The following is a 22,566-nucleotide window of genomic DNA, read 5'->3' on the forward strand; positions in this document are numbered from 1 at the left end:
CCGAGTGCTGGGATCTAAAGGCATGCGCCACCACCGCCCGGCACATTGTGAAATTTTTGAGGGTCAGTTAAATACATCACAACGCTTTGTCACTAAATAGTTCAATGTATATTTCTTATGACTTGGAAGTTTTATGGGTTTTTGTTTTTGTTTTTTTGAGACAGGGTCTCACTTTGCAGCTTGACCGGCCAGGGACTCATGTAGACCAGGCTGGCCTCAAACTCACAGAGATCTGCCTACCTCTTCCTCTCGAGTGTTGGGATTAAAGGCGTGCACCATCATACCTGGTCGAACATTCCTTAGTATAACTGTAGTACAGTTATTAACTTCATGAATTTACAGTGGTAACTTACCAAATTGCCCACTCATATTCCAGTTGTGCCAGTGGCCAGTTCTCTCTCTCTCTCTCTCTCTCTCTCTCTCTCTCTCTCTCTCTGTGTGTGTGTGTGTGTGTGTGTGTGTGTGTGTGTGTGTGTGTGTATGCACGTGGAAGCCAGAGGATCACCAAATGAGTCATTTTTCATGAACCATCTCGAGTGTGTTCTTTTATTTGGCCCAAGACGTGACTTTACTATGTAGCCAAACTGGCCTCAGTGTCACCAAACTCTCACCCCACCAACCTCTCACCCCACCTCCTGAGATTACAGGCTCCCACTACACTTGACTGATGCTGGAGCATTCTTGTAGCATTTTTTTTTTCCAAGACAGGGTTTCTCTGGGTAACAACAGCCCTGGCTGTCTTGGAACTCACTCTGTAGACCAGGCTGGACTTGAACTAACAGAGATTCACCTGCCTCCGCCTCCCGAGTGCTGGGATTAAAGGCGTGAGACACCGCCACCGCCAGGCTCCTTACAGGATTTTAATAATTCTACTGGTTTAAAGTTTTTCCCTAAAGATTGCATATGAGTTGGGAGGAGAGGGTGACAGGAAGAGAGAGTAATTATGCGAGAGATGAAATAGGACACTTTAATATGAACTACACAGTGAAGGGGCAAATGAACATCCTGTACCTGTAGACTGGATACCACCAACCAAGGAGTGGGGAGGGACTGCATCAGTTACAAGCCTGGAAAGATCACTCAGCAGTTCAAAACCTTACATATTGGTCAGTCCCCAGCACCCACGTGGTGGCTCACAATCGTGTGTAACTCCTGTTCTAGGGGTTCTGATGCCTCTTCTGACCTCCATCGGCCCCTGCACACATGTAGTTCACATACATAGACTCAGGCACACACACATACATATAAAATAAAACAATTGTTTTGATACAGGGTCTATTGTAGCCCTGGTTGTCCTGGAACTCTCTAGGTAGAGCAGACTGACTTCACACAAAGATCCACCTCTGCTTCCTTGTGCTGGGATTAAAGGCCATTACACCCAGATATAAATATTTTTTTACAATTAAAATTGAAGCAATTATATGTTTGCTGTCTCCCAACCTATAAGTAGTAAATGGAGTGATGGTTTATAATCATGGAAAACAAAACATCCTGATGGTCCTCAAATTTTCCACCTAGCTTTAGTATCCGTGGATGATTCTTTTTTTATTTTTTATTCTTTTTGGTTTTTCGAGATAGGGTTTCTCTGTGTAACTCCTGAAACTCACTCTGTAGACCAGTGTGGCCCTGAACTCAAGAGATTCACCTGCTTCCACCTCCAGAGCGCCGGGATTTAAGGTGTGTGCCACCACCGCCCAGCTCCAAGGATGATTCTTACCTGATTCAATTTTTGCAGAGACAACTGAAAAATAAATAAAGTTTTAATTTCCACGTGTAAATCTAAAACCTGACATTTTGCACGCGGTACGGACCTGATTCTATCACTTTACCTCCGTGTGTGTTCAGCTAAGCAGCTCTGCCTGTCTGTCTGGAGGCGGCACAGATCTTACCCAAGAGAACAGGAGGGACTATCATCCTCCATCAGCCCGCCCCTCTCTGCTTGATTAAAAGATCCTAATCGGCTTGGTGAGATTAGGGGCTGCAGAGGGCTGTTCCCACACCCCCGCCCTGGGCTGGGCTGCCAGGGGAGACTGAAGGGGCATCGACCTGTGACCCCTTAGCCAGGTCCCAGCCCGAGACTTCCCGGTAAGTAGTAAATGACCCACTCCGTGGACTCGGGTCCTGTGTGAGGGCGTGGGAGTATCCCCACCGAACCTGAGGCTGCTGACCCAGGGAGCGGGGGATAAACAAACGGGGACAAGCAGGTCAGGCCAAAGAGGCCTTGGGGCAGTGCGCTGTCCCCATCTAGGGTCCAAGTGTGTGGAAGCCGAGACACCCTTGGGGTCGGCAGGGATTTGAAAACCGACTTGAGAGGAGACCCCTAAGGGAGTGGTGGGGGTCTCAACTCCGCTTGCTCCCTCTGTGTTCACAGAAGAGGGCAATGACCGCGTGGCTCCTGCCAGCGGGTGGGCTTCCCGACGCCGGCTTCTGCGTCCCTGCGTGGCAGTCCTGGTCCAGCCTTTCGCGGGTCCTGTGCTGGCCAGGGCCTCGGCTGCGCGGACTCCTGCTCCTGCTGCTGCTCCCGCCGCCTGCTGCCCTCTCGGCCGTGTTCAAAGTGGGGGTCCTGGGCCCCTGGGCTTGCGACCCCATCTTCGCCCGGGCCCGTCCTGATCTGGCTGCGCGTCTGGCCGCTAACCGCCTGAACCGTGACCTTGCCCTAGACGGCGGCCCCCGGTTCGAGGTCGCGCTGCTCCCAGAGCCTTGCCTGACCCCGGGCTCTCTAGGGGCTGTGTCCTCCGCGCTGGCTCGAGTCTCTGGCCTGGTGGGTCCGGTGAACCCCGCAGCCTGCCGGCCAGCCGAACTGCTAGCCCAGGAGGCTGGAGTAGCTCTCGTGCCCTGGGGCTGCCCAGGCACGCGGGCGGCGGGTACTACAGCCCCGGCGGTGACCCCCGCTGCAGATGCCCTCTACGCCCTCCTTAGAGCATTCCGCTGGGCGCGCGTGGCCCTGATCACCGCGCCCCAGGACCTGTGGGTGGAGGCGGGACGTGCTCTGTCCACAGCACTCAGGGCGCGGGGCTTGCCAGTTGCCCTAGTGACCTCCATGCAGCCCTCAGACCTGTCTGGAGCTCGGAAGGCCCTCCGGAGGATCCGGGACGGGCCTAGAGTTAGAGGTAGGCTCCGGTTGTAGAGTGCGGGGAGACGGGCGGGTCCTGCGGACAGCGGGCGACACGGGCAAGCGCAGCGAGCCAGCCTTTGTGTCCGCAGTAGTGATCATGGTGATGCACTCGGTGCTGCTGGGCGGCGAGGAGCAGCGCTACCTACTGGAAGCTGCAGAAGAGCTGGGCCTAGCTGATGGCTCTCTGGTCTTCCTGCCCTTCGACACGCTTCACTACGCGCTGTCTCCAGGCCGGGAGGCTCTGGCTGCTCTGGTCAACAGCTCCCAGCTTCGCAGAGCTCACGATGCGGTGCTCACACTCACGCGCCACTGTCCTCCGGGAGGCAGCGTGCAGGACAGCCTGCGCAGGGCCCAAGAGCACCAGGAGCTGCCCGCTGACCTCGACCTGCAGCAGGTAGACGGACTAATGGATAGAGAAGAGGAAGGAGAGCCAGGGAAGTGAGCAGAGAGCAGAGGAGGAGGGAAGGATGGAACCAGTAGGAAGAGGTGGGAGGGAAATGGGAAAGGGGCTGGTGGAGACAGTTGGGAAAGAGGAAAATGAAGCCAATAGGAAAGGGGAGGTGGAGTCAATGGGGAAGGGAGGGTGGAGCCAGTGGGAATGAGTTTGATGAAGCCAGTGGGAAAGGGAGGGTGGAGCCAATGGGAAAGGGAGGGTGGAGCCAGTGGGAATGAGTTTGATGAAGCCAGTGGGAAAGGGAGGGTGGAGCCAATGGGAAGTGAACCGTAGTAGCCACAGCTGATCTGGAATTTCCTGGGTGCTGTAGAAGTTCTGGCATTGCTTACAGCATCCTCATTACTACGATTACCTCATTAATAATAATCCTCATTATTAAGATTACCCCCGAAAGTAGGCAGTGAGACCTCGCAAATCCAGCTCCAAGGAGTAAATCCTAAATTGCCACATCATTTTTAGATTGCTTCAAAGCAGACTTATCCCAGCACCTCAAGAACATATGTAACAAGCAGCTGGTGTTCTGGGAAAGAGAGGGGATGCAGATGCAACCTTCACACCTACCTAGTTCAGAGACATTTCCTCTGGGGCCCCGACTTTGTTCTCTGGTCACACCGGTGTTCTTAACTACGTCGGGGGAGGGGGGAGTGTCCCATAACCAGAACCAAAGACCGTTTCCAACATCTAGGTAGTAATCAGAATTCCTTGATCCCCAGGATCCCAGTTCAGACCATCTAATTCCTTCTCAGTCACAAAGGGAGTCTAGACACTACTGAGGTAGAGATCAGTGGGGAGAAAATTAGTTGTCAAGAAGGCCATACTCACTCCAGGCCTGGTGACATGGGTTTGTCGTCTCAGATACTCAGAAGGCTGAAGAAGGAGGAGAGCAAGTTCAGGGCCTTCCTGGGCTATAGAGCAAATTCAAGGCAAGTCTGGTCAACTTAGGGGCCTGTCTCAAAAACGAGAGATGGCTACACAGCACATTGGAGGATACTTGCCAGAACTGTGCAAGGCCTCAGGTTCAGTTTCCCAAAATAAATAGCCATACCCATACTCAAAAGAGACCACTTAGAGAAGGTTAAGGTGGGGAGTGGGGTCGGGAGGCACGATGAACTCTTCCCCACCAATGCCTCTAGCCTTCTCCAAGAAGATATTTGGGGTAGAAAAGAAGAAAGAATGGGAATAATCGATAAAGAGTGAGCTGAGGTGGGGGGGGGGGGTCTGTCAGTCCGTGGAGAAAGAGGGAATGGGAAGGAGGAAGGATGCTTTCATTCGCTGTCATGAGTGGTGCGGCCAGCTGACCACGCTGGAGACCGGGCTCTCCTCTTTGTCCCCCACAAACCAGGCCTGAAGCCCTCTTACTGTTCTTCCTGAAGGTCATTAGACTCCATTCATACTCTCCTCCCTCACTGACACTACCCTGACTCAGGCCACAGCATTTCTGGGCCCAAGTCTAGAATCTCTCAACTCTCATGTGACCCCGGGCTTCTCTCCATCAACAAACGAGATCCAGCTTCAGAAACAGATATGCTCTACAATTCCAAGACATGGTTCAAGGCCTCCTGGTAGTTTCTGGATGGTTTCCTGCATCCTGAGTTGGGGAACCTTCATTACCCTGTATAGATGGAGGTCTCCTCACATGGCCTACCAGGACTGAGTCTTATTTCTCTTACATCTTCCATGACCTTCTGTCGGACTAAGCCACTTTAGGTTCCCTAAACGTGTCCTTCTCTATTGTCTCTCTTCTACCCCATTCTCCCCTAGATAATTCTGATTCATGACCGAGGGGGTGGTCACTACTTCCGGAACCTTCCACCTCCTCCTCCCTCCCCCTCGTCCCCAAAGCCCTCTCACTTCCCCTGCCTTCACTACTACACTTCCTTAACATTCTTGTCTCTCCCCCTAAAGTTTGCTCCTGGCAGAGGACTGTCCCACACACCACAGTGTCACTAGTGTCCATGGCGTCTGCCATCCCAAGAAACAGGAACTGGGAACAGTGGTGAGGAGAGGTAGCAGTGGTAGTGCCTCTTTGGGGAGGGGATGGAAGAAACACTGACACCAAGCTAGGCCTGCTAATGTGGGCAAGAAATCCAGCTACTTAAAAGGCAGAAGCAGGAGGATCAAAAATTCAACATCTGGCTGGGGACGTACCACTGTCTACTGACATTGGAGGGTCAGAAGTTCAAGGCTGTCATTTCCAGGCCTGTCTGGGCTTTATTTTTTTATTTTTTTTTTTTTTTAAAGATTTATTTATTTATTATGTATACAGTGTTCTGTCTGCACATATCCCTGCAGGCCAGAAGAGGGCACCAGATCTCATTACAGATGGTTGGAAGCCACCATGTGGTTGCTGGGAATTGAACTCAGGACCTTTGGAAGAGCAAGCAGTGCTAGCAGTGCTCTTAACCTCTGAGCCATCTCTCCAGCCCCTGTCTGGGCTTTATAACACAAAGAAAGAAAGTAGGGGGCTGGAGAGATGGCTCAGTGGTTAAGAGCACTGACTGCTCTTCCAGAGGACCCAGGTTCAATTCCCAGCACCCACATGGCAACTCACACCTGTCTCTAACTCCAGGATCTGACACCTTCACACAGACATACATGCAGGCAAAATTTAAAAGAAAGAGAGAGAGAGAGAGACAGACAGACAGACAGAAAGAGAGTGGGAAAGAGTGAGGAAGGCAGGAATCAAGATAGATCCAACATCCGCCTAGGCTATAGAATGAGTTTAAGGTCAACCTCAGCAATAAATAAACAACAAGAAGACATGAGCAAAGGATGGGGAGCCTTAGATGAATGGTAGGTGATGAGATAGATTACAGGTATAAGCCAGGCAAAAAACTATGAAAAAGTCTAGGCTATGGAGAGTCTCAGTCATGATGAGATAAGGACCTAATTCCTGAAAGGAGGTACGATCAGTGCCAACAGACAATGGGGAGGGTGGGGAGCCTTCACCCAGGAGATAGGAACCCTCGGAGGTAGTGGGGCTCGATGAAGGAACAGGCAGTCCGGTGAATTCTCACCGGTTCATGGGCTCTAAGTCCAGGCCCTGAGTCCTCACTCTCCTCTCCTCTAGGTCTCTCCACTGTTTGGAACCATCTATGATGCTGTCTTCCTGTTGGCTGGGGGAGTGACAAGAGCCAGAGAAGCTGTGGGTGGTGGCTGGGTGTCCGGTGCATCTGTGGCCCGCCAAGTTCAGGAAGCCCAAGTCTCTGGCTTTTGCGGGGTCCTGGGAAGAACCGAGGAGCCCTCCTTTGTGCTGCTGGACACAGATGCGTCAGGAGATCGGCTCTTCACCACACATCTGCTGGATCCTATCCGAGGCTCTATACGCCCCGCTGGGCCCCCTGTGCACTTCCCTCGAGGTGGACCTGCGCCTGGGCCAGATCCTTCCTGCTGGTTTGATCCAGATGTGATCTGCAACGGAGGTGAGGGGAGCCCCTGCAGGCTCCCACTGAAACAGTCAGAGTGGACAATTCACAACGTTGTGAGAGAGAGGGAACTCCTGTTATTCTCCCAGGTCCTCCTTCAGCCCATGGCTTGCTCAGGACCCCTCTCAAGGATTTCCAAAACCCTTGAGGACCCTTGTAGCATCTCCAGATTCCCCCTTTGAGGAATCTGTGAGCTTTTACCCAGCTCCCAAGCCCATTTCTTAGATTCGGCATGACTTGATTGAACATCACCCCTCCCTTAAGGGGTCCTTCCCTTCCAAGACCAAGGGCCCCTCTCTTTGTCCCTTTAGGAGTGGAGCCAGGCCTGGTCTTCATTGGCTTCCTCCTGGTGATCGGGGTGGGACTGACCGGAGCCTTCCTGGCTCATTACCTGAGGTGAGTAGGGAAGTAAAGTTGTGCCATAAAGACAGGAGGTGAGGTGTCCACAAGATGGGGAAGTCGCCTTGGGAGGGACATAAGGATCCAGGGAGCTGGCAGAATTCCAGAGCACGTTTGGGGAATTGCTATATTCCAGTACACTTCCCCAGCTAACATCACCCCTCTGCTCTATCCCCTGCTGGCCTCTTATGGAATTTGTGGGGATGACCACCTCCCCACACCAGGCACAGGCTGCTACACATGCAAATGGTCTCCGGCCCCAACAAGATCATCCTGACTCTGGAAGATGTTACCTTCCTTCACCCACCAGGGGGCAGCTCTCGGAAGGTCAGGAAAGCAGGGAGCCAGGAGCCACCTGTCCCTTCCCTGAGCCAGTGTGTCCCCAGATCCTGTGTGAGAAACTTAGCTTCTGCTCCGGCTTCATCCTTGAGAATCAGGGACCTCATCGATGCAATAGGGTGACAGTCCTGTCTTGGGCTGGTGTGAAGGTCCCACTAGAAAATGAATGTTTGTCTTGTAAACTGTAAAGTGTGGTGTGCTGGGTACCATTTCCACTTGCCCGCAGATTCCTTTTCCTTCTCCTTTCTTTTACCCACCCACAGAACTCAGCCTCAGCCCAGGACTTTGGCCCCAGAATATGTTCTGATTCTTGTTTTGACCTCTGTCCTCAGGTGGCCCAGGGCAGTAGATCAAGTCTGGCTACCAGGAGCACATCAGACATTCGCAGTGTCCCCAGCCAGCCCCCAGAGAGCAGCAACATTGGCCTTTATGAGGTGAGCTAATCTCAACACTCATACAAGTCAACTGCTGCATACACAGCCCCGTACTGGGAAAAAGGGAAAAAAAGGACCAGACCAAAGTCAGAGGAAAAACACTCCTAAGGGAGAGAGACAGACAAGTCCCATCCTGCAGGCTACAGGCAGAGAGATGAAGCTGAGCAAGATCTAGAGAAAAGTCACAGATTTAGCAATCCTAACCTGATTCTCCTATCTGGAAATCCTTTCTGCCACAAGATCCAGGTGAGGCCTTCCCAAAACCCAAAATCTGGAGGCTGGGGGCGCTGTAGAGCATGCTGTGATCAGCATGCAGGGTGGTATAGCCAGTGAGGCCAATTCCTTCTCTGCTGGAAGTCCCTGACCCCCACCCCCTCAACATGTTCAACCAGTTCTGGTCAGACTCATAAACACAAGCCCTCCATCAGAAAAGAAACGTCAGGGAACACTAACACCTGGTCCAGGACACGCGAATGTGGCAGGGTGGGCGAGAGATACTGAGGGGAGAGACACGATGAGCTGGAGATCTCAACTCATCGAGAGGAGTGGGGAGAGTAGTGGCCAAGCTCAAGGTCTTGGAGAAAATGCCACAGTTCCTACTGTGCTGCCTGAGACCATGGCGACCGGTTCTCAGAGACACATTACTGTTACGTTAAGCAAGCTGTTCTTTGCGTGGGACCACCCTCTGCCTGTGCCAAGTCTTTCTTCTCTCCGGTCCTGCCCACTAAATGCAACCCCAGCTTGTAATGACCTTTAAAAAGTATCTCCATATTTACTTCCAAATGCTTATTAGGAGACAGTACCAAATCTTCACGACTCTCTTCTAGTTCACGTCTCTTAGCAACAGGCAGGACCACTAATCTGATTTGCAAGGCCCAGGGCCAATTAAGAACAAAGGGCTCCTTGCTCACCCAGGTAACAGCAGCAGATCACTGAACCAAGTGTCTACACCATGGCATACCATGAACTGACCCTTCCAAGCAGCTGGAGACAGTGAGGCCAGGACCCACAGGGATGACAGTTCCCTGCACAGTAATCCCTGATGACTCTTAGTACAGTGCTCTCTCATGACAAGGGGTAGTGATGAGGGCTGTGTATGCAACAGTTCACTTGTGTGAGTGTTGATGGGCATATCTGGGGAGGACCACCATACATGGCTTCACATCTTCCTCACCTGGGCTCTGACCCAGCTACCTGTGAACATATGGGCATGCATTGAGCTGCTTGCCTCTGATGTTCTCGGTCTTATGACAGATGTGTTCTGGGTCACTGGGCCAGTGGAAATGTGAGAGCCCTAGAGCATCTTGGGGCTTCATGGACTGAATTCCTTAACCTTCTGCTGCAGGGAGACTGGGTTTGGCTGAAGAAATTTCCAGGGGATCATCATATGGCCATCAGGCCAGCAACCAAGACAGCCTTCTCCAAGGTAACCCATCATGGGGTTTGGTCTGCCCATCCTTGGCTTCCTTTTGCAGCAGGTTACAGAGGTAATTCTCAGGTTTCCTTCCACTCTGGAGAGGACTTCCCATCATCCTCTCTTGTGATATTAGCTTTTTTTTTTGATGTTATCACAACTTCTATGTGATAAGTGACATGTCAGTTTATCACAAAAGTTGTACATTCAGCTATGGTCTGGCTTATCTGCCTCCATCATGGACTGAAATCTGAATAAGGATGTTACCTTATTCCCTGCATCCAGCCCAGGGTCTGGAATATCGGAGGCCAGTAGAACTGTATGAAGTGAAATGATTTTAAATAAATAAATAAATAAAAATGAGGCCCCATGGAGACGGCTCAGTGGACCAAGGTGCCGACTGACAAGCCTGGTCACCTGGATGTGTTCCCCAGAACCCACTTAGTGGAAGTGAAAGAGCTGACTCCTGCAAGTTGCCCTCTGACCTCCACAGGGGTGCCGTGACACACAGATGCCCACAGACACACACACATGCAGATGTGCACACACACCTCAATAAACATTTTTTCAAAGAAAAAAATTGAAATGAGTTTCCACATCTGTGAGAACACCTGTGTGGAGTGGTCCCCGCTGTGCTGACAGTGAATAAAATGGGCCGTTGACAAGGAGGCAGTGGAAGAACTGAGTCCGGTGCTTTCGACTGTCATGTCCCTCTCCCCCCAGCACCAAGCAAGCAGCCTTGGTTCGGCCTCTTTCCGGGAGGCAGCCTCGCGAGCTTGTGGTCCCAGCTGTGAGTGACTTAAGTGGGTTGCCTTCCTGGGTATGGACGAAGTCACCATTTGACACCGGGTGTTTAAAATGAAAAGCAGCCCCCTGAACCCGGCATGTGGCCCCAGGGAAAGCTAGAAGGCAGCAGCAGCATGTGCTCTGTCTCGTCCTCCATCAAAGACTGCCCTATTAGAAGGAGCAGGTGGCGACAGGGCTGCGTGGAGCGTTGCTCTCCCTTTACGACTCCACTTAACTCTGTAGTTAATTTAGTCCCTCAGCTTTATGGCTAGCAGAGCAGAACCTGACTGGGTCCTAATCCCCAGTACGTGTCTGTCTTTTCATTCATAACTTTAAGCTTAGCCATTCATAATCTGAACAGAACTACATAGAGAAGAAAGTCCTCCCACCTCCACCCCATTTTACCTACCATTTTCAGCCCTACATTCCCAGTTTGGCTGCCCCTAAACATTCACTGAATGGAGGTGGGGGTGGGGGGAATAATGGGTGCTCCGTGCATTGCCTCCTGGGCAAAACAAAAACAAGAACAAAAGCAAAAACGCCCGTTGGTTTCTGCCTTTCAGCTGCGGGAGCTCCGGCATGAGAATGTGGTTCTCTACCTGGGGCTATTCCTGGCGGGGACACCTGACAGCCCTGCCGCCCCTGGGGAGGGCATCTTGGCTGTGGTCTCAGAGCACTGTGCTCGGGGCTCCCTCCATGACCTCCTTGCCCAGAGAGACATAAAGCTGGACTGGATGTTCAAGTCTTCTCTCCTGTTGGACCTCATCAAGGTGTGTGTGTGTGTGTGTGTGTGTGTGTGTGTGTGTGTGTGTGTGTGTGTGTGTGTGCGCGCGCGCTTGTGTGTGTTTGCGGGAGGTAGAGACGTGCTGACCGGAATGGTGGGGGACCAGGGGAACTGAGGTTGCCTCTTCCTCCACTCCTTCCAAGGGAATGAGGTATCTGCACCATCGCGGTGTGGCCCACGGGAGGCTTAAGTCTCGGAACTGCGTGGTGGACGGCAGGTTCGTGCTCAAGGTGACAGATCATGGCCACGGGCGACTGCTGGAAGCGCAAAGGGTGTTACCGGAACCTCCCAGTGCGGAGGGTAGGCGTCCCCAGCTGCCCCCCTGGCACTGGAGCATCCCCTATAGTCTGAAGTGCTTTTCCCTCCATCCCTTTCTCGCACTCTTCACATCCCAGACCTACCAACAATAAGCAGCTACAAAAAAGGTCTGTGGCTGAGACGTGGGGGCTTGCCAGGGAGTGCCTGAACTCCGGGTCTGTGGATAAGTGGCGCTTTGCATGAAGGCTTGGCTCTCCGGAGGCGGAGTCTTCCCTAGGCACCGCCTTCGGGAGGGCAGGCTTTTCTCTGAAAGGCTCAAATAGTCTGGACTCTGAGCTATTTGAGGGGTTGTAGGATTAAATAGCATCAGTGAGGATGAGGATCTGATCCTCGGGGCCACGGCAGCCTCTCTCGTGCCTACGTCCCTCTTTCTTCTTCCTAGATCAGTTATGGACAGCCCCAGAGCTGCTTCGGGACCCAGCCCTGGAGCGACGGGGAACACTAGCTGGGGATGTCTTTAGCCTGGGCATCATCATGCAGGAGGTCGTGTGCCGCAGCACCCCCTATGCTATGCTGGGGCTCACACCCGAGGGTAAGGTGGCTTGAGGCCAGGTAGGCACCCTGCAGTTAAAACAGCCAGCCTAGACCCGACCTGGCTCTTTAATAAAGGGAAGCCCCGTGGTGAGACTTCACTTTCTGGTGGTTTTCTTTTTTGGCTTTTCGAGACAGAGTTTCTCTGTGTAGCTTTGCACCTTTCCTGGATCTCACTCTGTAGACCAGGCTGACCTCGAACTCACAGAGATCCACCTGCCTCTGCCTCCCGAGTGCTGGGATTAAAGGCGTGCGCCACCATCGCCCAGCTTGTGGTGACTTTCTTAAAGCTGGGGGGGTCTAAAGCGGCAGTGGGAAAGCCAAGCCAAGCATGAGGCGGGTGTTTCAGGGCACACATCTTAACAGCTTCTGTCCTGACCCTGGACCCACCCTGCTCTTCCATCACACAGACAGGCTCCTCTCTGATTCTCAGAGATCCTAGGAAGGCAGAAGGGACAACAGAGGGGTCAGAGGACGGTCCCATTGCATTCAAATCCAAATCGTTCATCATCTATAGGATTCTCACCCGTTTCTTATGCTCAGTAACATTAGTTTGTCTCTGTCGCCTCTTACCGACACTCAGATTTCAAGGGCCCCCAGTTACTCTTAGAGACGCCCCCCCATACACTCCCCCGCCAGCTAAAGCGTCTCTTTACTTATTTATTTGTGTGTAGTGTATGTATGTGTCCATGTGTGCAGACAGTTGTGTGTGCATGTGTGTGTGTGTGTGTGTGTGTGTGTGTGCAAATGGAGGCCACGGGCCAGTGTCAGGTGTCTTCCTCAATCGTTCTCCCCTTCATTTTTTAAGACAGTCTCTCACTGAACCTAGAACTCACCAGTTAGCTATATCGGGTAGCAGCAAGCCCCATGTCTGCTTTCCTGGTGCTAGGGTTACAGGTATTGCCACTGTGTCTGGCTTTTTAAAATTATTTTAAATGTGGCTGCTGGAAATCCAAGCTCAGGTCTTCTGGCTTGCAGGTCAGACACTTAGTGACTGAGCCATCTCGTAAGGCCTGAAAGTTCAAACAATCCTAGCCAGGTGCACGCCTTTAATCCCAGCACTCGGGAGGCAGAGGCAGGCAGATCTCTGTGAGTTCGAGGCCAACCTAGTCTACAGAGCGAGTTCTAGGACAGCCAGGGCTACACAGAGAAACCCTATCTCAAACAAACAAACAAACAAACAAACAAACAAACAAACACACAAACAAACAATCCTCTCTGGCTGGGAAGAAGCTCAGTTGGTAGAGTACTTGCCTAATGTACACAAAGCCCTGAGTTCAATTCCCAGCATCCCATAATCTGGGTGTGGTCATACAAGCCTGTGGTCCCAGGCTTGGGAAGTGGAAGTAGAAGAATGAGAAGTTCGGGGTCATCCTCAGCTACATCGCACGCTGGAGAGCAGCTTGGAATCACACGGGACCCTCTTTTAGTGCCCCTGTCTTGGGCTAGAGTGAGAGGTGGGTTGTATTTGGGTTTGCCCACTTCTCACGGTTTCTTCTTGCCTCTAGAGGTGATCCAGAGGGTACAGAGCCCTCCCCCTCTGTGTCGGCCCTTGGTGTCAATGGACCAGGCACCCATGGAGTGCATCCAGCTGATGACGCAGTGCTGGGCAGAGCAGCCCGAACTTCGGCCCTCAATGGACCACACCTTTGACCTGGTCAGGAGCTGGGACTGGGCAAGGACTGGGCTGGCCCCTGGGATCCTAGATTCCTGTCAGCATCCTGTTCCTGGGCAAGCAGGCTAGCAGGATCTTTGACCTTTTAGGCTCTCTCCTAAGGATTAACCTAACGACTGCAGATTTGGTAGGGAAGGATTAGTAAGCATGCAAGGACTTGTGGAGGCCTTCGGGATGGGAAAGAGAACTCTGGGTGGGAGAAATACTTAATCCAAATCAGCAACATTGAATAAGAACCAGATATGTGCTTGGTTTACTGAGACAGGAAAACCCTGGGCCTGAGTTCAGTGCCTTGTCAGTTCCAACTCAGAGCAGCTATCTGTGGGAACCCTCCTTTTCCACATACCCCGTAATAATATCCACAAACAGTGTCCAGGAATCTGGGGTGCTTCGTGAGTAGAAGGTAAATGGTGCTCAGATGTGTACCCCGAGAGAGGGTCCAGGAGAGGGCCATGCAGTCCAAGTCTTGGGTATTTTTTTTTTAAACTAGTTTTCTCCCCTCCTAGTTCAAGAGCATCAACAAGGGCCGGAAGACGAACATTATCGACTCCATGCTTCGGATGCTGGAGCAGTACTCCAGTAACCTGGAGGACCTGATCCGAGAGCGCACAGAGGAGTTAGAGCAGGAGAAGCAGAAGACAGACAGGCTGCTCACGCAGATGCTGCCTCCGTGGGTGCCTGTGGAGAGGAGTGTGGGGAGAGGTGGCCAGGTTGGGGTAGCCTCCAGGTGACCCTGCGGCTTGCCATTCCTAGATCTGTGGCTGAGGCCCTGAAGATGGGGACATCTGTGGAGCCTGAGTACTTTGAAGAGGTGACGCTCTACTTCAGTGACATCGTGGGCTTCACCACCATTTCGGCCATGAGTGAGCCCATTGAGGTGGTAGACCTACTCAATGACCTCTATACGCTCTTTGACGCCATCATTGGGGCCCACGATGTCTACAAGGTAGAGATAAGCCCCTGCCCTTCGGTTTTCTTTTCTTTTTTTATTTTTATTTTTATTTTTTTTGGTTTTTTCGAGACAGGGTTTCTCTGTGTAGCTTTGCGCCTTTTTCCTGGAACTCACTTGGTAGCCCAGGCTGGCCTCGAACTCACAAAGATCCGCCTGGCTCTGCCTCCCGAGTGCTGGGATTAAAGGCGTGCGCCACCACTGCCCAGCTATTCTTTTGTTTTCTAGGTATACCTGGGTGGCTTAGAACTTGCTTGTAGACCAGGCTGGCCTCAGACTTGTAGCAATCCTCCTGCCTCTGCCTCCTGAGTCCCGGGTTTCCGTTTAAATGAAGCAGTTCCACCTGCCTCAGGACACCAGCTGGTTTTCCTCAGCCCTGCTGTCACAGATTTCTTCCTTCATGCCCAAGTGCAACTCCTAACTCCCTGTGTGGCTTCCCGGATGTCTGTCCTAACCCTTTAGACCTCCCGACAAGTGACACTGCTTTGAGTTATTGGGGGAAAGGTGCTCAGAACTGAACCAACACAACCCCGTCCCTCAGGTGGAAACAATCGGCGATGCCTATATGGTGGCCTCCGGGCTGCCACAAAGGAATGGGCAGCGGCATGCCGCAGAGATTGCCAACATGTCACTAGACATCCTCAGTGCGGTAGGCTCTTTCCGCATGCGCCATATGCCTGAGGTACCAGTGCGCATCCGCATTGGCCTGCACTCAGGTAACCCCTTGGCCCTTCCGGCTTCTGGGCTCCAGATTTCTGCTGTAGGAGGCAAACCCTTCGTGGGGGTAGCGTGGGGTGGGGGGTAGAGTGGGGTGGGGGTAGAGTGGGGTGGGGGTAGCGTGGTTTGGGGGTAGCGTGGGGTGGGGGTAGCGTGGGGTGGGGGCTTGTCTTGAGGAAAATACACAAAAGCGTTTTTATTGGGGGAGTTGGTAGAGAGTGTGGGTGCTAAGGCCTCTCAAGGCCCTCTGCACAGTCTAGCTGCTGGGCACCGCCAGCTTTGACCCAATCTCTGCCTGCCTGCCCTCTGACCTGGCATATTTCCCCAGGTCCATGCGTGGCTGGCGTGGTGGGCCTCACCATGCCTCGGTACTGCCTGTTTGGGGACACAGTCAACACAGCCTCACGAATGGAGTCCACGGGGCTACGTGAGTGTAACGGACAAGGAGAGCTGGGGGAGGTGGGGAGAGGCTGGGGAAATGGCCCAGGATGGAGATGAGAGGTGAATCCTGAGATCAACGTGTTCCCTCGCTGCCTCAGCTTACCGCATCCACGTGAACATGAGCACTGTTCAGATTCTTTGTGCTCTGGACCAGGGCTTCCAGATGGAGCGGCGAGGCCGCACAGAGCTGAAGGTAAGTCTGGACCACAGTCTGCCACTTTGTGGGGGTCCATACAGATGTAGGGTCTCCCAGATTCACCTAGACCTAAAGATTCCCCATCCCTCACCCTGGTCTTCCTAAGTCTCCCTTCCTTTGTGTCCCCCAGGGCAAGGGTGCTGAGGACACGTACTGGCTTGTGGGCAGACAGGGTTTCAACAAGCCCATCCCCAAACCACCGGATCTGCAGCCAGGGTAAGCGGGGTGGGGGTGGGGGTGCGGCGGCCATGAACCTGCGGCATGACAGGTGCCTCAGTGGCGCCAGCCAGTGGGCCCTTTGTGCATTCATCCTTTCTTCCTGCCTCCCACACCAAGCCCTGCCGTCCCTCACCCCTGTTTCTCTTCCCTGAGGCTGCAATCTCCCCCTGCAGGGCCAGCAACCATGGCATCAGCCTGCAGGAGATCCCCCCAGAGAGGCTCAGGAAGTTGGAGAAAGCCAGGCCGGGCCAGTTCACTGGGAAGTGAGGCTCCCTGGGAACAGGTACTGTGTCTCCCCTCATCCTCAGGGACCGCTCACTTCTGGGGGGTAGGATGGGGTGTACTTCCTAGGGGTCAGGTCAAGACTAGGTAGGAGTTCCCTGCAGGATGTCCCACCCAAGCCAAGTGTCCCTGTTCCTCTCTGGTTTAGGGGGCAGGGGCTGATTCCTCAGCCCGGAAAAGGGATCTCCCCTAGAGGGAGCACCAACATCGGGCATACTGATTTGGTGGGTCTGGAGTGATCCCAGAATCCAGGTTTAGGAGTTTTTTCCCAGACCCACCCCTTCCCTGACCATAAACCAGGCTTCTGAGAGAGGCCCCTCAGGCTGTACTGCACAATGACAGACTTCTGTGGGATAGCATTTGCCAGAGGTCTGTGTGAGGTTGTATTTGCAGTTCTGTCAGAGCTAAAGGTCTCTCCGTGGCCTTCACACAAGAATCTCTAGGTCATGATCCTCCTTCTGCACACTTTTCTTCTTCTCTGAGACAGCTCTTATTCCCTCAGGATTATCCTGCAAGGCCCTTTCTGAAGTTGCTGCTGTACCTGGGACTGACGCCTGAGGCTTCTGTCCACTTCTGCCTCCAAGGACTCTGAGCCAGGAGTCTGCTGCAAACCAGCAATGTGACCTTGGGAAGATCTGAAGTGCTGTTCAGGCTCCCCTTGGTGGTAGAATGAGGGGGGGCTAAGTGGTTTCCACCACGCTGTGACCCTTACAGTGGCCTTTAGAGTGACTGGCCTTGGGACTCAGGACACTGTGGCATAGGGCCTCCAGCTCCAGCTCCAAGGACCCTGAGCTCTTTGGGGGTTGCAGAAGTGGAGGGTTCTCCACTCTCTGGGTCCTGTGAGACACCAGAAGCAGGGATCTGGGGTCAGAAACCCCAGGGGCATGGAGGCCTCATGTTCTACAGGGCAGGGGTCATCATGCAGCCTGGAAAGACCAGGTCTTCTGTTAACCTCCATCTTATTCCCTCTACTCTCCATCGCTCACTGGTAAGAAACTGGCTCCTGCTCCAATGGGCAGAACCAAATCACTTGCCCAAGTGCAGAGAAAAGCTTGCTTTGATGCTCCATGGGAGGGAAATCAGCTGCATCAAACTTTGCTAGCCAGAATAATGGCAGATGGATAGTTTATTATCTGCTCATCTGGGTGTTGGTGAATTGGTAGTTGAAAAAAACAAATTTCTCCTGAGGTCTTTGCAGCCAACGTCCACACCTAGTCCTGGCCAATCCCCAGCTGAAGTTTCCTTTGTGGAACACTGAGGTGCCGATGCCTGGGCTTTGGCAAGTTTGACTCTTGCTGTCTCTGTCGTTGGCACAGATTCTGGAGGATGTTGGCAGCAGACACCCAGTAGGTAGTGAGTGTCCAGGACCTGGCAATGTGCAAACGGAACTGGAGACGATGTTGACAGAGTCTGAAAGATGAAATAAGTCCTCACTAAGAGAGGCACAGCTGGTATGCCAGCAGCACTGGCATCACCTGGGAGACTGTTAGGCACACAGAGCCTCAGTCCTACACCCACGGTATCAAGTCTGGGGCAGGGGCAGGTGTGGTAGCACACACACACCATCAATGCTAGCACTGAACAGGCAGAGACAGATGGATCTCTGAGAGTTTGAAGCTAGTCTGCTATACACAATGAGTTCCCAGCTAGCCAGGACTGCCAGTAAGAACCTGTCTAAACAAAAACAACTGTGTATAGTTATATATGTAATGCATAATCTAGGGCTGGAGAGTTAGCTCAGTGGTTAAGAACACTTGTTGGTTTTCCAGAGGATCAAGGTTTGATTCCCAAGACCCACACAGAGGCTAGCAATGGTTGATAACTCCAGTTCTAGGGGATCTGACACCCTCTTTTGGCCTCTGCAGGCCCTGGGAATGTATGTGGTTTACAGACACACATGCAAACAAAACACCCACACACGTAAAATAATTTTTAAACAATCTAAAAATATTTTAACTTTCTTTTTTTTGGTTTTTCGAGACAGGGTTTCTCTGTGTAGCTTTACGCCTTTCCTGGATCTCGCTCTGTAGACCAGGCTGGCCTCGAACTCACAGAGATCCGCCTGCCTCTGCCTCCCGAGTGCTGGGATTAAAGGCGTGTGCCACCACCGCCCGGCTTAACTTTCTTTAAAAAATTAAAAAAACAAAACAAAACATGTAGTTACTGCTAAGTATCTGTAATGTACCAATTCAAGGACTCTGGTGGATACCAAAATCCTTGGCTCTCAAGTCCCTTATATAACTTTTTAGATAGTACCTATGCATTTTATCCTGTGTGCTTTAAGTAAATTCTAGGTTATTTGTAATAGATACGGTAGAGAATAATGACAGGAAAGCAGTATGTGCTCAGTGCGGATACACCTTCCTAGGCCTAACTGCACAGCACACATCCGTGGTTGGCTGTGTCCGCAGAAAAACCACAGCTCTCGTCACAAAGGAAGTAAGAGAGTCTGTGCTGGGCCGTTTTGAGGGACCGTGGCCTGGGAACACAGATTTTGGTTACCCCAAACTCCATGCTCCAACACGGAAGCAGTTTCATAGGGTTTGTATAGCTTTACAGAAAGAAGAAATTCATGAATCAAGGCAACTTTAAAATACGTTGGTGGATGTACCAGAGCGCTGGGTACGAGGAGATGAGAGAGCTAGTCTACAGGCCCAAGATGCTACTGTATGACATTCTTGGCTCTTGGATTGGTGGAAACGAGCATTCTGCTAAATTAACAGCTTCTAAGAGGTTTTTTATTTATTATCACAAGGTATTAGCTAGGATACAGAGTGGGGCAAAAGAAATGGATGTTCCAGAAGGCTAGAACTAGCCCAAGATAAAGTAATTCGCCTCTGAACCTACAAAACCCCATTCTCTCCACAGTAGTGAAATTCCAATGGGTCCGTCAGTCTCTGCAGACACAGACTCCTTCCCAGAGTTTCCTGGTCACAGGCAGCCAGGCTTCTTTTCGGGAATTTTCTGTGGGTGCGGCATTGGAAAACACAAAGGGCTGACTATACTAGACTCCCCACTTTTCCTGAAATTGAAAGCTCCACATGGGGCTTGCATCACCCCTTGGCCACAGTCACTTTAATCCAGGGCGCCACCCCTCCAGCTCTCCTGGTCCTCACTACTCCCCACTGCCGCAAACACCAAGGTTTCTTTTGAGAACGCCGCTGCCTGGCATCTGTAGACATTAAGCCTAGGATGTTAAGATCACAGATACTTCTAGAGCCTGCTTTTCCCTCCTCCTCCTCCTCCTCCCCTTCCTCCTCCTCCTCCTCCTCTTCCTCCTCCTCCTCTCTTGTCCTCCTCCTCCCTTGTCCTCCTCCTCCCTCCTCCTCTTTCCTCCTCCTCCTCCTCCTCCTCCTCCTCCTCCTCCTCCTCCTCCTCTGTTTAGTATTGATTAATGGCTTCCTCCCCTTTCCTAAGGGCAAAAACAATTTTTTTTTTAATAAGTGCAACACTTTCAGTTCTGGCTAGCTAAGTGATGCTGCTGTAGACTATTTAGTACAATTTTAAAATTTTAACTATGCTCATAAATGATGAGTTAAAGCTGAAAACAAAGCAAAAATGATTTAAGTGCACCCTTGCACAACAATTTAAAAATGTATTTACATTGTTAAATGTCTTTCATAAAAGCTTTCTCTGTACTTGGGTCCCAGGGTTGGAGGGCAGATTCCAAATTGCTGGCCTTGGACCTGACTGGGGATTTGCTCTCAAAAACCCTGTCCTTCCTTCCCTCCTGTTCTCTCCCACAATTCCTCCCTTTCCTGCCTGGGGTCTGGAGTAGCTACTAGTGTGTAATTCAGGAAGTCCCAAGGAAGAGTCACCCTGGCTTAGGTGCTGGACGGAGGACTAGCCTGGGCAGGCTGGGGCAGGGCACCCCAGAAGAAGGGAGGGATGAACTGAGGTCCATACTTAGCTTGAGGCTAGAGGAGGAGTGAGCAAGGCTCGGCAGGTCTCTGACTGCTTTGGCTCAGCATCATTTCCAGGCCAGCCAGTAATGGCCTCAGATGACTAGATGTGATGAGGTTAGAGGGTGGGCCCTTGCTCCAGAATTCACAGAGGCAGTGGGAGAAAGGGAAGACAGGTTAAAAGGTTCCTCACAGACCTTTCTGTCTTTCACACTCCTCCATGTTCCCCTGCCCGCTTCTCTGTCCCTGTCCTTCTCTTCTCTATCCTAAAGCCCTCTTTGCCCTGTTCCTCCTGCCTTTCTCTGTGTATCATTCACTTCTGAGGACCCTTCCACCGGGCTCGGATTACTAACTGCCAATCTTAGAGCTCTGACTCAAATATCCCCTGCCTCTCACTCTGTTGTCCCTAGACCCAGGCAACTCCCAGCCCATTAAAGCACCTGACGCGGCCACTGGGCACTCCACATTTTCAGATGTCCTTATACTACCTCGGCCAGTTGGCCTGCCCCAGAAGCCCACACTTGGGGCTGTTCTTGCCTTTGGGATGGCTCTGTAGCTGGGACCCGCCATAGCCAAAGCATGGACATCCCCCAGCTGCTGCTTGGATTCTGAGGCATGCCCCAGGGCTAGCTGGCGCCTTTCCTGTGTGCTGCTGTTTTAGTCTGGGTCCTGCTCTGCCTGCTTATCTGGGGTGAGCCCCAGGGACTTCCCTTTGGGGAAGTGGGGTGAGCTGCACCTTGGCAAGGGCTTGTAGCACAACACTGTAGGGTCAACCGTGTTTATAGGGATCTTCTGGACTTTGCACCCAGCATACCAGGTGGTGTATCCTGGTGTTTGGGTCCTGGGATGGTGAAAAACTGAAATAAAGGTATACTTCCTTATATTGCATGGGATGTGGTCCTGCTAATCCCACTGGATGAGAATAAAACCACTACCACAATTTTTGGGCCAAATTGAAGCAAGCTTTATTCTGTTCAGGTGCATCTGAGAGCTGGTCAAGTGACTGCATCGTAAGTTGGGTTAGAGAGAGCAATGCTGACTGTGTTTCCCTTTTTTTTTTTTTTTTTTTTTTTTTTTTTTTTTTGGTTTTTCGAGACAGGGTTCCTCTGTGTAGCTTTGCGCCTTTCCTGGAACTCACTTGGTAGTCCAGGCTGGCCTCGAACTCACAGAGATCCGCCTGGCTCTGCCTCCCGAGTGCTGGGATTAAAGGCGTGTGCCACCACCGCCCGGCAAAAGAAAGTTTTTTTTTTGTTTTTTTTTTTTTGTTTTAATAAGTCACTTTTTATTTATTATATACAGTGTTCCGCCTGCATGTATGTCTGCAGGCCAGAAGAAGGCACTAGATCTCATTATAGATAGTTGTGAGCCACCATGTGGTTGCTGGGAATTGAACTCAGGACCTCTGGAAGAGCAGCCAGTGCTCTTAACCTCTGAGCCATCTCTCCAGCCCTTGTGTTTCCCTTTTAAGGAGTACAATCATGAGTAGCTGCAAAGCAGGTTCACAGAAGTGAGGCAATGAGCTCTTAGGTACAGGAAAATAAATCTCAAGAAAAATCATCAAGTGGAAAACAGCCATCATCATGTGGTCACTGATTAGAGAGGGTTAGGTGTTCTCAAAAACAAGCCATTGTGGTTGTCTTAGTTGGGATTTCCATTGCTGTGCAAAGACACCATGACCACAGCAACTCTTACAAAGAAAAGCATTTAACTGGAGTTGGCTTACAGTTCAGAGGTTTAGTCCATTATCATCATGGAGGGAAGTATGGGGGCACACAGACAGACATGGTGTTGGAGAGGTAGCTGAGAGTTCCACATCTGGATTGGCAGGCAACAGGAAGAGAGACACACTGGTCCTAGCTTGAGCATCTGAAACCTCAAAGCCCACCCCCAGTGACACACTTCCTCCAACAAGGGCACACCTCCTGTTAGCACCACTTCCTATGAGACTGTGGGGGCCAATTTCATGGATTAAAGTCAGTGTGTTCTTACAAACAAATCAGTCAGGTCCCAGGGAACAGAAACTTAAAAACAGAAACTCAGCTGTTACATTTAATGGAAACTGATTAATAACAAAATGGTTCCTGTCTTCAAAATGGAGTCAGGCAGGTTCCTCATTCCCTCCTTGACTTATGTGTCCCTGTCAAATCCTTAATAGGGGACTGTTTTTAATAATGTCATCTGGTGGC

The 22,566-nt window shown here is 51.7% G+C and overlaps 1 protein-coding gene across 2 annotated transcripts; it reads left to right on the plus strand.

Annotated features, from left to right (window-relative positions):
• Positions 1–448: 448 nt before the first annotated feature.
• Positions 449–18,442, plus strand: Gucy2d (guanylate cyclase 2D, retinal). 2 transcript variants are annotated; one of them, XM_052758142.1, is made up of 20 exons: positions 449–2,085; positions 2,372–3,110; positions 3,205–3,509; positions 6,640–6,991; positions 7,306–7,390; positions 7,618–7,720; positions 8,065–8,166; positions 9,512–9,592; positions 10,930–11,136; positions 11,294–11,450; positions 11,851–12,000; positions 13,508–13,656; positions 14,181–14,344; positions 14,428–14,620; positions 15,165–15,339; positions 15,669–15,767; positions 15,880–15,974; positions 16,108–16,193; positions 16,370–16,479; positions 16,981–18,442. In XM_052758142.1, exons 2-19 carry the CDS (start codon positions 2,381–2,383, stop codon positions 16,461–16,463), a joined length of 3,327 nt encoding a protein of 1,108 aa, XP_052614102.1. In that variant the 5' UTR covers positions 449–2,085; positions 2,372–2,380; the 3' UTR covers positions 16,464–16,479; positions 16,981–18,442. The 2 variants fall into 2 exon arrangements, with proteins under 2 accessions (XP_052614102.1, XP_052614103.1); XM_052758143.1 differs by lacking the exons at positions 15,669–15,767; positions 15,880–15,974; positions 16,108–16,193; positions 16,370–16,479; positions 16,981–18,442 and having other exon boundaries at positions 449–3,110; positions 14,852–15,182.
• Positions 18,443–22,566: the final 4,124 nt, after the last annotated feature.

The sequence above is a fragment of the Peromyscus californicus genome, unplaced genomic scaffold (assembly GCF_007827085.1).
Source record: "Peromyscus californicus insignis strain IS unplaced genomic scaffold, ASM782708v3 Scaffold_3__1_contigs__length_106647218, whole genome shotgun sequence".
Taxonomy (NCBI): Eukaryota; Metazoa; Chordata; class Mammalia; order Rodentia; family Cricetidae; genus Peromyscus; species Peromyscus californicus.